The 15988-nt window shown below is 54.0% G+C and overlaps 1 protein-coding gene across 1 annotated transcript in view; it reads right to left on the reverse strand.

The window, feature by feature from the left end:
* ARHGAP22 (Rho GTPase activating protein 22) overlaps positions 1-15988 on the reverse strand; it is a 173153-nt gene that overhangs the window by 12060 nt on the left and 145105 nt on the right. The window contains 1 exon segment of the mRNA XM_019444877.2: positions 23-230. Coding sequence (XP_019300422.1) covers positions 23-230 — 208 coding nt within the window.

Raw genomic sequence — 15988 nt, forward strand, 5'->3', positions numbered from 1 at the left:
GTACTGTTCTCCCTCGGCTCACCTGTCAAACAGTGGCTTCTCCCCACAGTCGAAGGAATCCTGGAGGTCCCTCACCAGGTTGGCCTGGCCCGGCATGCGGAAGAGCCCCTCCTCAGTGAGCCCACGCTCCCGGATGAAGTCCACGCACTGCTCCACCAGCAGCGGGGCCAGGCGGGGGCCATACTTCCGCTCGTGGTGGACCGTGTCCTCCAGGCGCTGCCCAAAAATTCCTGGGCACAGAGAGGAACTGGTCACACCCTCAGCTATCCAGCTCAGTGAGGGGGGGGGAAGGGTGCTTGGGATGACGGAGGAGGAGGGGTACTGTCAGGGCCCAAAGCGCTCCTGAGGCGCCCGGAATCTTGAGGAACCTATAAAGGCTTCCTCAGACCCTGGGCAGAACCCAGAGAGCAAGAATAGATGAGGCAGAGCTCACACAACAAGACAGGGAACGTACTCACAGGAAAACATCATCATGATTCGGCATCACTGGTCGTTAGGGAAATGCAAGTCAAACCCCAGTGGGATACCACCTCATACCCGTTAGGATGGCTACTATCAAAAAAAAAACCCCAGAGAACAGCCCAGTGTCGGTGAGGATGTCGGGAAACTGGAAGGCTTGTGCACTGTTGGTGGGAATGTAAACCGGCACAGTCGCTGTGGAAAACAAGTTAGGGAGGTGCCTTAAAAAACGTACAACACGGGGCGCCTGGGTGGCTCAGTCGGTTAAGCATCCGACTTCGGCTCAGGTCATGATCTCGCGGTTCACGGGTTCGAGACCTGGGTCGCGCTCTGTGCTGACAGCTCAGGGCCTGGAGCCTGCTTCGGATTCTGTGTCCCCTCACCCCCACCCTTGCCCCTCCCCTGCTCATGCTCTGTCTCCCTCTCTCAATAATAAATAAACGTTAAAAAAAATTTTTTTTAATGTACAACAGAACTACCAGACGACCCAGCCACTCCACTTCTGGAAACTCAAACGAGCGGGGCAGAGGACACGCAGGGGGAACTGCCCACGAGCAGAGGGTCCCCGAAAGGGGAGGGGGTGAGTTGGCACTGCACCCTCAGTGCCTGCCTCCTTTCCTGTCAGCCTCACCTGTTACTTGAGCGTCCTAAATCCGCCTGCTTGCTGCTGCCTGGCCCATGAGCAGACCTCTACCCAGAGGTCTCTTTCCTCTTCAGTCTGTGCAAATTTCCCATTAGCGCTGGGGAACAGCTCAGACGTGCCCTCCTGTGGGAGCTGTCCCAGCCCCTCAGCATAACCACAGAGCTCTCGCTCCTTCTCTCCCTGCACTCTACCACAGATGCGTGAAGACACCTGCCCCTCTGCAGCCCCGAGCTGGCGCTGGACTGGGGGCAGAGGTCAAGGAGCACTGAGTGAAGGATCCAGAGTTCACGCACTCGGCGCCCCTCGCTGGGCTCACAGGGGACCGAAGGCCACAGGCAGGGAAGAGAGACACGGAGCAGAATTCTAAAACGTCCTCCAGAGATCCACAAAGCTGGGGTAATCCCATTCAGCCTCCTCTGGGCTCTAGCCCTTCCTGCTCTCCCATCTCCCATCCGGGGGCCAAATGCCATCCGTCTGTCTGTCCCTCTGCCCATCTACCCTTCTGTCACTGTCGCACTTGCACCTCACCCTGTTCTAGGTAGAGGACAGCCTTAGTGCGGCCCGAGAGCTGTAAACGTGTAAACCCTACCAGCCGAATGCCCGTTGCTGCCCCCCTCCCACCCCCCCTCCCCCAGGATAAAAGGCAATTTGGCAGGCAGGCCAGGCTCTGCCCCCACCTCCCTCTGGGGTGCAGACATGGGCCAGACACAGGGCAGCCGCTTCGGAGCCTGCTCCACTGTTCGTGCAGCACCCTCAACTCTGACGGCCCCCTCCCAATCTCAACACACCCAAGGCCTCCCCGTGAGGCCTTCCTCCCCACTCACCCCACCCTAAACAGGGCTGGGAGAGCCAGGAAAGGCCACGGGGCCCCTGGCGCTTCCAGATAGAGGCGATCTGGGGGAGGAGGTGACATTGAAACCGGGGTGTAGGCATGAGCAGGAGACAGCCTGCTGGGTGGGGGTCTGATGTGGACCACAGGGCTTGGAGGGTGGACATGAGGGAACATAGCTGAAGAAGCAAGGACCAGGTGCTGTGGCGAGCACTGACCTCATATGTTGCTCAGGGACTTTGGGAAACGGTGATAGTGCCTCAAAGGCCCTGTAAGTCGCTGAGCTTGGTGACTTGGGCTACGGGTGGGAGTGGAGACACGGGCAACAAGTGGTGGTCAAGACTGTAGGCCATAAAAAGATTCGGAGCCTCAATGTGCACGGGTCTGGGTATACATCCCAGCTAAGCTATTGAGCAGAGAGGTGGCCACCTCTCCTGGGCCTCAGTTTCTCCATCTATAAAATGGGATCATCGTACAGTTTTTAAGGGGCTGCCCTGAGGGCCCTGCCCGAGGCAGGGGGCTGTGAGGCACCACCAGGCCTGGGACTGACCCCACATTCCCAGCAGGGCTGTGCGGACCTTTGCCTGAGACTCTGTGCCAGCTTTAGGAGCAAGCTGCCCCCTCACCACCCTCTGAGGAAAGAAGTTTTGTGGAGTGCTGCGGGAAAGCTCACTCCAGCCCAGCCCTCTAGGGTTTCCTTCCTCCTGCTGTACTGCTGGAAGCAACCTGCACTCCGGCTACAGGGCCTGGCCTCCCTCACTCTCCTTGCCCACCACTCCCCTTGCCAGGGTCTCTCTGGAAGAACCTGGCAGGGCTCAGAACAGCCACATTGAACTCCCTCAGCCCTCCTGGCACATCTTGGAGGGGAAGCCTTGCCAAGAACCAGCTCCAGTAGGTTTGTCAGATCCCTGGAAACCCAGCCAGTGTGCGGGTTCCTCGAGGCCCCAGCCCACGCTCTTCACAAAGTACTGGCTTTGCCACCAGAGAGGAAACTGGCAGTGGCTGCCTCTCCTCTCGATGAACCTGTCGGAAGGCTCAGAGCTGGGCCGAGCCTCCTTCCCTGCCAGCTCCCCCTGGCAAACCCTAGCCCTCATTCCTCTCTCCCCAGAATCCCCTGAAGAAGCAGGAAGTCACAGGCCACAGACCGGGCAGTCAGTTGGCTCAGATCCCTGTCCTGGATGACCTTGGGCACAGTCCTCAGTCTCCCTGCCACTTCGTGGGGCTGTGAGAAGCCATGGGAGAGCTTCCCACAGCAGGCACACCGAAGCAGGTGCTTGGTGAATGTGGCCTTCTCTTGACCCAGGAGGGCCGGCCTAGGGCCCTGGGCTCTGTCAGCTCAAAGAACTCTGCAGGAAAGGGCCTGGTTTTCCCTCTCTGGAGCTGATTCCCAAGAGAACTCAGGCTGGCTTTGGCTCCTCTAGGGTTCTCTCTAGTTGGGGGTGGCGGGACCAGGAGTGGGGGACTAGGCCACAGTCGGGGAAGAGAGACAAGGAAAAAACGTTCTTAAATTCTCTCCAGAGGTTCAGACTTGGGGAAGTCCCTTCCTGCTCTCAGCTCCCCTCCAAGGTCTATCAACCCACCCTTTCATGGCTGTATGTGACCATGTGCATGGCCCTGCTCTGGGGCCTTGACAGCTTCAGAACTGCCCTGGAGGCTGAAACCAACAGGCTGGGCTCTAGCCAGGCCTCACCAACCAAGAAGCTGACATCAGCGCAAGAAAGAGAATGGCAGCAAGAGGCATACATCATCTTGCCGGGTCGGGCCCAGGGTGAGCCAGCCCCAGGGCAGAGGATCCCTATCCTCCCGGTGGCAGCCAGGCCGCGCAGTGGCTTTCCCGAGGCCTAGGGAGGCAAACGTGGGGGCGAGCACTGGGTTCGGAGTCGGTAGCCCGGGGTTCCCGTCAGGCTCCGTCCCCTCAGTAGTGGCGGGGGTGGGGATGACCCTTGGAGAATCCCAGCTCGGCTCCGGGCCGCCACCTCCCCACCCCGGGCGCAAGATAGGAGGGGCCTCTCGCCGCGAACACGCACGCGCCCCGCTCCCCCAGCCCCGCGCCCCGCCGCGGGCACCCCGACCCACGCGCGCTCCCCGCCGCGGCCCCCGAGACGCATGCGCGGCGCCCTCCTCGCCCGCGGCGCCGCTTCCCCGCACCCGGTCCCGCGCTACCTGGGGCCGCGGGCGCGCAGCAGGCGGGCAGGCGGCAGGGCGGCCGCGGGCAGGCGCAGCACCGGGAGAAGGCCCGCGAGGCCGGCATCAGGCCCATGGCGCGCCCGGTGCGGCGGCGCGGCGGGGCAGGAATGCCCGGCACGCGCGCAGGTAGCGTCTTGCCCGCCGCCCGCCCCGGGCCCGGACCCTGGAGGGAGGGAGGGCCCGGCACTTGCGAGTTCCTGAAATGCCACGCCTGAAGCCGGCCCCCGGGAAGAGCTCCGGGTTCACACGTCTCACCCCCTTTTCCCGAACGCTCCGCGATACTAGGCTCCTAGGCTCCGGAGGAATGAATGCCAGCAGCTCCCAATGACGGTCCCTTCCAACAGGGGGGACTAGGACTCGCTTTAGGAGCTCCCATTCCCCGCAGGCTGGGAGGCATGTGTTCCAGGTGGGGCAGTGGAGACCCAGGAAGGCCAGGTAACTGTCTGGGTCACCCAGCTTGGGGGTGGGGGGGGTGGGGAGGGAGCGCCGAGCTCGGATCTAACACTGGGCTCCTGGCTTCAGAGCTGGTGCTTCGACCTTTAAGTAAAGTGTCTTGTGCAGCCCAGAGAGGTGAGTATTGATGTCCCCATTTTACAGACGCGGCAGCTAAAGTCTAGAGAGTTTATAGAATTTTCCTAAGGTCACACAGCTAGTAAGTGCCAGACCTCCCATCCAGACTTAAATTATGTTAAGACAAGTTAAAGATACGTATCTTAAAGATACATTCTTTCCAGGGCGGGCTTCTGTCCCAGTGAAATGGGCCCACAAGCCCATACTTCCAAAGTCTGAAGACTGGATTGTTTATACTCCTCCTGGTATATATACCAGCGGGGGCAGGTGCAAAGCAAAGGTGGGGGGGGGGGGGGGCGGGTGGCAGCACCAGGCAGGAGGAATAGAGACCCACGGGGTTCTGTGGGCCAAATTCTGTAAGGGAGGAGCTTAGGGGAGCCCTGGGGCTGGAAGGGGTGGGGGGCTCATCTGAAAGCTGAGTGTGCAGTGCACAGCCAGTGCTCTCCGAAGCAAGGGGGGACCAGGATGAGGCAAATGAGGCACTGCCCACCTGCGCAAAACTTAAGGTATCAAAAACTTCAATAAGCAAGGTAAACATTTCACTGCAGTGTTTTAACAAATACAAGTTAATGTAAAAAAAATCCATGATGAACAAATTATCAAAACTTTAAGTAATGACAGGCTGCAACCCTACTTTTGGCACAGATCCTGTGAGCGTCTCGCCCTAATCCCCCGGATCCTGTCTTCATTTGAAATTTTGAGATTTACTGTAGACGTGGTAGGAGAAATAATGATTCCCCCCTCCCCAAATGTCCACATCCTAACCCCTGGAACCTGTGACTGTGTTACCTCACCTAATAAAAGGGATTTTGCAGACATGATTAAATTAAGGATGGAGAGATTGTGCTGGATTATCCAGGTAGGTTTTCTAAAAGGGAGGCAGAGGGAAGGCTGACTACAGAAGAGGTAATGATGGTAAGGAGGGAAGCAGAGGCCGGAGTGATGAGGCCACAACCAACGAATGTGAACAGCGTTCTAGGAGGTGGACAGGCGAGGAACAGGGTCTCCCAAGAGCCCTCAGAAGGAACAGGCCCTTCCAACACCTTGATTTTAGCTAAGACTCCGTTCTGACTTCTGACCTCCACGATTATGACAGGATAAGTTTGTGTTGCTTTGAGCCACTAAGTTTGTGGCAATTTGTTAGAGCAGCAATAAGAAACTAATGTAATGGACTTTTGCATTAATTTCCATTACAAATATCACAATAACACGTTCATCCTGATCACTGAGGCTTTTGCTGCCCTCCTTAAATTCTGTGCTACAGGCCACATAGGCTCCCTAGTCCCGGCCTAGATACTAGTATGGGGGTGGGGGCTCACATCCTCCTTAGCCCTGGGTTCTGGGGAGGGGCTCAGGGCTCTCCCTTCCCAAAGTTCAAGTACACAGGAAGGGAGGAAGGGCATTTCATGATGCCTGTGAGGGCCACAAGCCAAGGAATGCCCCGCCCTAAACCTGTCAGAAAAGCCTAGGGCTCCCACTACCCAGGGACCGTCTGGGTCTGAGCAGCACTGTCCACCTTCAAGGGAAGGACCCAAGGGCTCAGTTAGAGTCACCTACCCTGGGGGTAGGCGGACCCTCCCAGTGGCCATGTGGGCTCTGATGCCATCTTGCTTTCTCCTCCTGAACTTTGGTTCCCCTACCTGTGCGGTTAGACCTGCCAGTCTCTAGGGAATCCCTTCCACTCCACACAGATTCCCCAGATGGCTGGAAGTCTGCAAGTGCCTGCCATTTAGAAGGCTCTGGACTCAGATGGGCACCAGATTATGCCCCAGCCAGGATAACACACCCCATGTCGGGGGGTCATTTTTAGCTGTGGAGCCTATTAGGGTTGGATGTTCAGAGAGAGTCTTAAAATTGTCCCGTTGAGGGGTGGGTGCCTGGGTGGCTCAGTTGGTTGAGTGTCCAACTTTGGGGTCAGGTCATGATCTCGTGGTTCGTAAATTCAAGCCCTGGTGTTTGGCTCACAGGTGGCAGTGCCAAAGCTGTCAGCGCAGAGCCTGCATCAGATCCTCTGTCCCCCCCCCCCCCGCCCCTTCCCCGCTTGCACTCTCTCTCTCTCTCTCTCTCTGTCTCTCTCTCTCTCGCAAAAATAAACATTAAAAAAAAATTGTCCTCTTGGGGCAAGGCCAGGAAGCTGAGGCTCTGTCCTCTCAAACAAGTACCTGGACACAGATGACCTCTTCAGCGGGGGTGGCCCTCAGTTCTGAGCCGTGTGTCGAACAGGCCCCGGGTCCAAGACCTCGGGGACTCTTTCCTCAGTCTGATTGCCTCCCCATGATCTCCGTCCCTCCCATCAAGACAACTCAGATCCAGAGGCTATGGTGCTCTGATGCTTACCCAGGGAGAGAAAGAGAGAGAGGGAGACAGAATCACTGAAGGTCTCACCCTGGGGACAGCTGCCCCTGCCCCCAGCTCTGCTGTGTGCTGTAAGGCAAATTGCTAAACCTCTCTAGGCCTCTCTGCCTCCCTCTATAATGTAATTTTGATACAACTAACCCCTGGCAAGAGTAGCACTCAGCAAGCATGAGACCCTTCTGTCTCTCCTCAGACTGATGTGGAGAACAACCAAGGCCACCTGGAAGCCACAAGAGGCAGGGAACCTGGCCATAGGATCACCTGGAGGCCCCCTGGCATCCTACTTTCCAGAGCAGGCATCCAGCAGGGGGTGCTCTGAGCTCTAGCAGACCTGGGTTAGAACCCAGCTTCCTGGGGTACCTAGGTGGCTCAGCTGGTTAAGCGTCCGACTTGGGCTCAAGTCATGATCTCACGGTTCGAGAGTTCAAGCCCTGCATCAGGCTCTGTGCTGACAGCTCAGAGCCTGGAGCCTGCTTCGGATTCTGTGTGTGTGTCTCTCTCTCTCTACCCCTCCCCTGCTCGTGCTCTCTGTCTCTCTCCCTCTCACAAAAATAAATGACATTTAAATAAATAAATAAATAAATAAACAAATAAATAAATAAGTAAAAAGAACCCAGCTTCCTGCCGACTTCTCTGTGACCTGGACAAAGCGTTTGAGTCTCCCTGTTGCCCAGTGTCCCCACCTGTAAAGGTTTTCATGACCAGTTTCCTAGGGCTATTGCAGAGCCTGACACAGGAACATGCTGAATAAATGTTAGCTGCCCTGGTGAGTGGCTACCTCTGCCCAACTTCTCCCCTGTGGCTGGGGTTACCGGGGCACCGCTCAGTGTCACTGGCACTAACCCTCCACTGGCCTCATCTTAACAGTAACCATGACAAACTCTCTCCTGGCCCTGTCTGTGATCTGAGCTCTCCTTAGCACAAACAGAAGCCAGGCAGGCCACGTTGATGGGGCATTTCCCCTCACAGCCACTGGGAAGGAAGGAGGACTTCTGGCAAGGTGGGTAAGAGGCAGCTGAACGGTTAGCGTCCTGAATTCACCCCAGTAAATCACCACTGCTGGCGTGCCGGGCTCTCCCAAGGCAAGTTATCTGCCCTCCCTCTCTGTTCTCCCCGTAAACCGCCCCGGGCTCCCTGCCATCCTGTCAGAGGGGTCTGTGGCTGGGAACTATTTCTCCTACAAGCTCACAGACTCCAGAAGCACTACAGGGGAAGGAGGCCCAAGGATGCTGTGAACCAACCCCTAAGCCCAGAAGAGGCCAGATCTGCCCTCTGTGAGCCTGGGGCATGGAAAGGGTCCCGGGCCTGCTGAGGCATCTCCTCCACCTGGCTTGTGGACCCACAGAGCATACGAGGATAGGCTGAAGGTACCAGATTCATGCTCAAGCAGCCCATCTGCTGGCTTAGTGACCTGAAGCCCAGCACAGATTAGCCACAGTCCTTTCTCTCCCCTTTTGGAAGGGCTGCCAAGAAAGGCCCAGCTAGGGACTCTGGGCCTGGTGGGTCAACATTCAGGGAAACCAGAAATAAGACTCTCTTCTTCATCTCCTAGAAGAGCTGGGCAAGCAGCACGGGGGAGAAGTGGTCCACTAGTATCTCGGGCTCCACCACTGCTAGCCTGGGCTGGGGCCAGTGACCTTTCATTCTGAACCGGATTGTGCCTCGAGGGGCTTCTATTTGGAGAGGTCATTCTAGCAAACAGTGACCACTTCCAGCTGGACTAAAAAGGTTGCTTTGTGTCCCTCCAACTTGCCCCAAGGCTGGGATTTTCTCCATGTCAAGTGTCCTGCCCTGTGGCTTCTGGAAGCTGCATTTGTCCCCTCTTTTTCCTTCTACCACCTGATTTCTGAGGAACCGAAGAGCAGGAGAATTGGCTCCAGGGGGTCAGAGGAAAGTCTCCAGCGGCCTGTGAGAGCCACATACAACCGGGCTGGGGCAACAAGGCTCTGATGGCCACTGCGGGCCTGCTGCTGGTCCCTCACACCCCTCCCCAGTGCAGGGCAGTCACTGTGGGCAGGGACACCATTCCCAAGCTGGGTTCCTTGCCCCAGGGCTGTCGTTCCGTGCTGCTGCCTGTAAGGTTGGGGCAGAGAGCTTCTGGGCTGTGCTAGGCAGTGCCTGGCGGCCTGTGAGTGTCATAGTTACCATGCTACTAGTTACTGAGCGCTAATCCCGACTCCTGCATCCAACACAGCACCTGCCCTGGCTTCATGACAAACAGACGTCTCAAACTGAGAAGTGTCCAAATGGAACTGTGGTTGGGCCGCAGCCTCCCAAACCTGAACTGCGCTCTTGGTTAATGACAGCTCTGTCCCCAAGACCTCTCACCCACACCCCATGAGTCACCTGCACTGTCCCTGCTCTCGCACACCCCCACCCAGTGCTTGTCAGTCCTATTTTCCAAACAGATACAGAACCTGATTACTTTCACTGTCACCCATCATAGTGAAAGCGCCCATGTCTCCTGCCTGGATTAGTCCGTGTATACCTGTCCCTGGCTTCGCCTTAGTCCCTCTCAGGCCAGCAGTCAGAGTGGCCCTTTTCAACTATATGTCAGATGCCATCACGCCTCAGCTCAAAGCCCTCCAATGCACCCTCCCCCTTTCATTTAGGAGTGAGAGCCAGGGCACCTGTGTGGCTCAGTCGGGTTAAGCGTCTGACTTCAGCTCAGGTCATGATCTTGCAGTTCATGAGTTCCAGCCCCGCATCGGGCCCTGTGCTGGCAGCTCAGAGCCTGGAGCCTGCTTCAAATTCTTTGTCTTCCCCTTTCTCTGCTCTGTCTCTCTCTCTCAGAAATAAGTATTTTTAAAAATTAAAACAAACAAAAAAAAGGAGTGAGAGCCAAAGTCCTCACAGGGGTGCGGGAGGCTCCTTCCCATCTGCCCTGTCCCTCACCCCTCCGGCCTACCCACCCTCCACGCTGCTTCAGGACCACATCAGACATGCTCTGCTGATGCCCAGGCTGTTGCCTCTGGCTGGCCAGCTTCCACCAGACATCCTGGCTGGCTTTCTCACCTCCCAGACTGTTTGAATGTCCCGTCCTCATCACTGTATTTAAAACTGCTTGGGTTTGTTTTTCTTTCAACAGCACTCACCACCCTTCCAAAACACAGAGGTTCACAGAATATGGGCCCCGGACCAGCAGCACCAGCAGCATCCGGGAACTTGTTAGGAATACAAATTCGAGGGCATCGCCCAAGCGAGCTGGAATCCCCGTGGGTGGAGCCAGCAGTCCCATTTCCACAGGCCTTCCTCGGGGTGCCTCAGATGCTAGCTAACATTTGAGAACCACTGCTCTGTGCCTTGTGACTTGCTTTCCTGGTTAGTGGCCGTCTTGTGGAGTAGGATGGAAGCTCCCCCCCCCCCACCTCTTTTCCTGCCACCTCCCCTGCCTGCGCACAGCAGGTGTGCTGTGTTTGCTGAATGTTCCAGGGCTACCTCGTACTGAGAGAGCGCTGAGCACTTTGCGTCTGTCCGTCTTCTCTCTTAATTCTCACGACAGTCCTGCAATGAAGGCATTCTTCTTCCGTTTTGCAGACAAAGACACAGAGAGGGTAACAGGCCTACCCAGGGTCACACAGCCAGCAAAGGGCGGGGCCAGATCACACTCAGACCACACAACCTGATGCTGGAATCTGTGCTCACTCTGCCTCCTCTCACCCATCAGTGCAACTGGCTTTGCCAAGCACCGTCCTATCAGACCCAGAGGGCTTGCAGGCTCTCTCCAGATAACTAGGCAAGGGTTCATCCGTGCAAGCACCTGCCACATGCCAGGTAACCCTGGGTACTCAGTGGTTCCCTCTTCTTTCCTCTCATGGTGAGCTGGGTAGGAGTTGCTGCCCGATGGGGCTCCAGGGCCCATGTTCCCAGGGCTGGGCACAGAAGTCCAGAGACCTACAGGAGAGCATTGCCCTCTTCACAATGTCAAGTCTTCTGATCCATGAAGATGGGATGTCCTTCCATTTATTTAGGTCTTTTTTTAGTTTCTTTTAACAACATTTTGTCACTTTCAGAATAGTAAGTTTTATACTTCTTTTGTTACATTTATTCCTAAGTATTCTCTTCTTTGGGATGCTACTGTAAATGAAGTTTTCTTAATTTCATTGTTGGTGTGCTCATTGCTACTGAACAGAAATACAGCTGATTAGTGTATACTGACCTTATATCCTGCAGTCTTGCCGAATGTTTTATGACTTCTAATTGTTTTCTAGTGGATTTCTTAAGGTTTTCTGTATATGAGATCCTATTATCTGCAAATAAGAGATACTTTAACTCCTTTCTTCCTTTCCAATCTGGATGTATGTCATTTTCTTGCCTAATTGCTCCGGCCAGAACCTCCAGTACAGTGCTGAATTTCAGTGAGGAGAGTGAGAATCTGTGCCTTGTTTCTGATCTCAGAGGATAAGTATCCAGTCTTCCTCCACAAGTATGATGTTACCTTTGGGTCTCTTGTAGATACATACTCTTTATCAAGTTCAATAAGTTTCTTTCTACGCCCATCCCTAGGCTGTTTATTTTCATCAGGAAAGGGTGCCAGACTTTATTAAATGCTTTCTCTGAGTCTACTGAGATGATCATGTGGTGTTTTGTTTTAAGTAGGGTTCATGCACCCAGCAGGGAGCCCAATGGGGGTGGGGAGGGGGAGCTTGAATTCACAACCCTGAGATCAAGACCTGAGCTGAGATCAAGAGTCAGATGCTTAACTGACTGAGCCACCCAGGCGTCCCAATCATGTGGTTTTTGTCTTTAATTCCATTATTGTATTACAACTGTTGATTTTCAGGTGTTAAACTACCCTTGCATTCCTGGGATAAATCTCATTTGGTCATAAATCTCATCTCATTTGTATAATCCTTTCATATACTGCTGGATTCAATTTGTAAGTATTTTGTTGAGGATCTTTGCATCTATCTCCACAAGAGAGATCAGTGCTCCAGCCATTCTTCTCTCCCTCTCCAGTACCATCAGTCTTTTGCATTGCTGTTTTGTCTCCCAACTTAAAACAAAACCAAAAAACCCAACAGCCCTCTCTTTACCTGACCTCCCCTCCAGCCACTGTCCCATTTCTCTTTCCCTTTATAGTCAACTTCTTGAAACAGTCGGTTATTCTCACACTCCATTTCCCCTTGTCTTACCCCTTCTCACGCCCGCTATTATCAAGCTCTATCCCCAGCACTCCACCAGAACCACGCTTGCCCAAGTCAGCAATGAACCATGCTCCATCTCTTCTGGTTGATCTGTCCACAGTGCATGTTGTCACTGCCCCTTCCTCCCTAGACATTCCCTTCAGTTGCCTCGGGATCCCCAACTCACTCCTGGCTCCTCCCCCTCACCAACTCTCCTGAGCCCCCTCTGCTGGCTCCTCCTCTGCCCCTGACTTCTCACCTGGGAGCAGCTCAGGGTTCAGCCCTGGTCCTCTGATGTCTCTACACTTGGCTCTATGGTGCCTCACCCCAGCCTCACGGCTTCAAACCCCATCTATATGTCAACAGCCTCCAAATTCCCCCTCCAACCCAGTCCTCTCTCCAATTCTCTAGACTTAAATGTTAAACTGCCTATTGGACACTTAAAGTTGAGCCTCTAGGGGTGCCTGGGTGGCTCAGTCAGTTAAGTGTCTGACTTTGGCTCAGGTCGTGATCTTGTGGTTCATGAGTTCAGGCCCTGCATTGGGCTCCGTACTGACAGCTCAGAGCCTAGAGCCTGCTTCAGATTCCGTGTTTCCCTCTCTCTCTGCCCCTACTCTGTTCATGCTCTGTCTCTCAAAAATAAATAAACGTTAAAAAAATAATAATAACAAACTTGAGCCTCTACCAGGTATCTCAGACTAAGCCCAATGGGAACTCTCACGCTTCATTTCAAACACTGCACTTCCTTTGGTCTTTTTCATCTGTTAATGGCTAATCCATCCTTCCAGTTGCTTAGATCAAAACATCCTGGAATTACCCTTGACTTCTCTCATTCTCTTATACCTTTCTTCCATTCCAGCAGGGAAATACTTACACTGGCTTTACCCTAAAATATATCAAGAATTCAATTACTTCTCATCACCAGTACCACCCGGGCCAAGCTGCCATCGTCTCTCAGTTGCATTAGTGGATAATGAGCTCCTAGCTGGTCTCCCTGTTTCTGGCCTTGCCTTCTGGGATCTATTCTCAACAGGTGGCCAGAGGGATCCCGTTGGAACCCTGTCAGGCTCTGCCATTCTCTGTTCAAAACCCAGCAAGGGCACCACGTCACTCAGGGAAAGCCAGAGTCATCACCCTGACAACACGGCCCTACTGACTTAAACCCCATTACCTCTCTGACCCACTTCCTGCTCTCTCCCTCTTCGCAGACTCTGCTCCAGGCAGACTGGCTTCTTCGCTGCTCTTCCAACATGGACCCCACTACCCCTGCCTCCAAACCTCTCTGCCCAGGTATATGTGTATGTCACCCTTCAGCTCCTTTACTCAAATGTCAGGAAACTCCAACCTCCAAAGCTCTTACTTGCCCTTCCCCCCCTCACCTTTCTCCACGGAGCCCTGCAATCGGCTTGTTACCTGTTCTCTCCTAGAATGTGCATTTCATGAGGGTAGAGACCTTGTCTGTCCTGTTCACTGCTGTATCCCTGGCTCCTAGAATACTTTCGCAAGTGAATGAATGAACAAATGCCTAGATAAGAGGGACTGCCACCTCTGGGCAGGCCATCGCCAGTAACGGGCTCCACTGACCCCGTGGGTCTACTGCCTCCAGTCTTCTCCATGGGGATGGCCGGGGCTGCCTCTGACTGCAGCAGGCACACTGCCCATTCCTGTCTGTCAGAGGTGGCCTGCTCTCTGCCAGAACAAACATGCTTGAAAGGGCTCACGGACTCCGTTATTAACAGTGAAAGAAGGACTGATCCTCTAAGCCTCCTTTCCAGGGGAACCCAGGCTAATAACAGCTTTGCCAGGAACCTGCTGCAGAGGCTGACTGAGCCCACCTGTGAGTGCCCATGGCTTGCCCAGACATGTCTGCCGTCGCTAACCCCTGCGATTGCTGCGTTTCCTCTATGCTTCTGGTGGAAAGGAGATAAGCGCCTTTGATGACGGTTCCTATTTGAAATCTTACAAGTTCTGCAGCACACAGTCTGAGAAATTTGGTAAATGCTGGGGGACCTGAGGGAGGGACAGATCTGGGTTCTATGTTGGGTTCTGCAAAGGGTCCCAGTTCTGAGCAAGCACAGAGAAGGAGGGAGGGAGGGAGGGAGGGAGGGAGGGAGGGAGGGAGGGAGGGAGGGAGGGAAGGGGAGACAGAGAGAGAGGTAGATGTGTAGCCAGAAGCTGGCACCATGAATAGAGTAGATGGGTGTGCCAGCACCCTGCATGGTCTGAGTCAAAGCATGGCCTCTGGGGTTAGAACATCCACCTTTGTTTCTCTGCTTTGCTCCCTGAGTAGCTGGGTTGTCTTGGCCAAATTACATAGACACTTCAGCCTTGAGCTTCTCTGTTTTTTGTTTTTTTAATATAGTGAAGTATCCGTACATCCAGAAACGTACTTAAAGCATATACCTGCAGATTACCACATTGCTGTAAAATGAACACCTGTGTAAGTGAGACTTCTATCCAGACTTTTATGGCATTTGTTTCTTTGCCTTTCTTTATTTCTGCTGCTCAATTACCCACCTACAAATAGTACAGTTTTCTTTCTGCCCTGTTTTTCAACTTTATACAAATGGAATTATACCTATAACATGTTACTGAGCCTCCCTAGTCCCATGGTAGGTGTTTAGGATTCATGCATTAGGTGGAGTTGTGGGTAATTCTTTTCCACTGCTATAGAGTTTCCTGCTGCAAGAATGAATCATACTTATTGAGCCCCTGGATCGTTCCTAAACCCCTGGTTAGGGTCAGGCCATCATGGGTAAGGCTGCTGTGAACGTGTGACGTGTCCAAGTCCCCAGCATATCTGCACACATATATCTATCTGGGACATGCCTAGCGGTGGCACTGCGGGGCCTCGGGGTGCATAGCAACTTTTGCAGATCCTGGCAATACCCACAAGTGCCCGTAGCTCTGTCCTTGTCACCTCCGAGAACCGCCCGCCTTTTTCATTCAGTCTTTCTGGTGGGTGACTACAAGTGGCATGTCGTGGTTTAACATGCACCTGCCTGATGACTAACGAGGCTGAACGCCGCAGCCTGTGTTCACTGGTCACAAGGATTTCTTTCTTGGTGAAGCGCCTGTTCGAGTCTCTTGCCGGAGTTTCTACTGGCTTGTCTGTCGTTGCCTTCTGGGTTTGTAGGGGTTTGAGGAACAAGTCATTTGACGGCTGTATGTGGTGCAAACACCTTCTCCCACCCTAGATGCTTGTCTTTTCATTTTCTTAATCTACCTTTTAACGAACAGATGCTCTTCCTTGTGTAGAGCATAATTTATCGATCTTTTCCTAAAAGATTAATGATTTTTATAACTCCTGCAAAAAGAAGCTTTCTCTACCCAAGATCACAATGATGTTCTCCTTTCTCTGGTGTTTGGAGGTGCCGTCTGTTGTAAGTCAAAGTCCAGCTGCATGAGAGTCTGATTCTGGGCTCTATTTTGTTCCATGGGTTCAATTCCAACCACTTTGCACCCAAGGAGGTCTGTGAAGTCCGCAGAAATCCCTGAGTGTGCCTGGGTCTTGGGTCAAAGTTGCCACGAGCCTCAGGAGGCAGGGAGGCCATGACTAACAGTGTGAGGGCATTTATGAAGCACAGGAAAAAAACTGACTTTCCAAGTGCTATCGACTCTTCTATGTGAGGATCAGTGGTTCTAGGAGAGATGGCCAGGCAGGCCACAGCCGGGAATAGCAGAAGAGAGCTGGCGAGGTGAGTGGGGAAGGGAGGGGCTCAGCCTACAGAGCACACTGGGTCTGGAGACGGGCTCCAAGCCCTGAAAGGTGAGCTTCCGCCCCTGCCCAAAATGTGCAGCACTCAGACACTGTGCAGG

Source organism: Panthera pardus, unplaced genomic scaffold, assembly GCF_024362965.1.
Source record: "Panthera pardus isolate Hobbes unplaced genomic scaffold, ASM2436296v1 HiC_scaffold_22, whole genome shotgun sequence".
Lineage (NCBI taxonomy): Eukaryota > Metazoa > Chordata > Mammalia > Carnivora > Felidae > Panthera > Panthera pardus.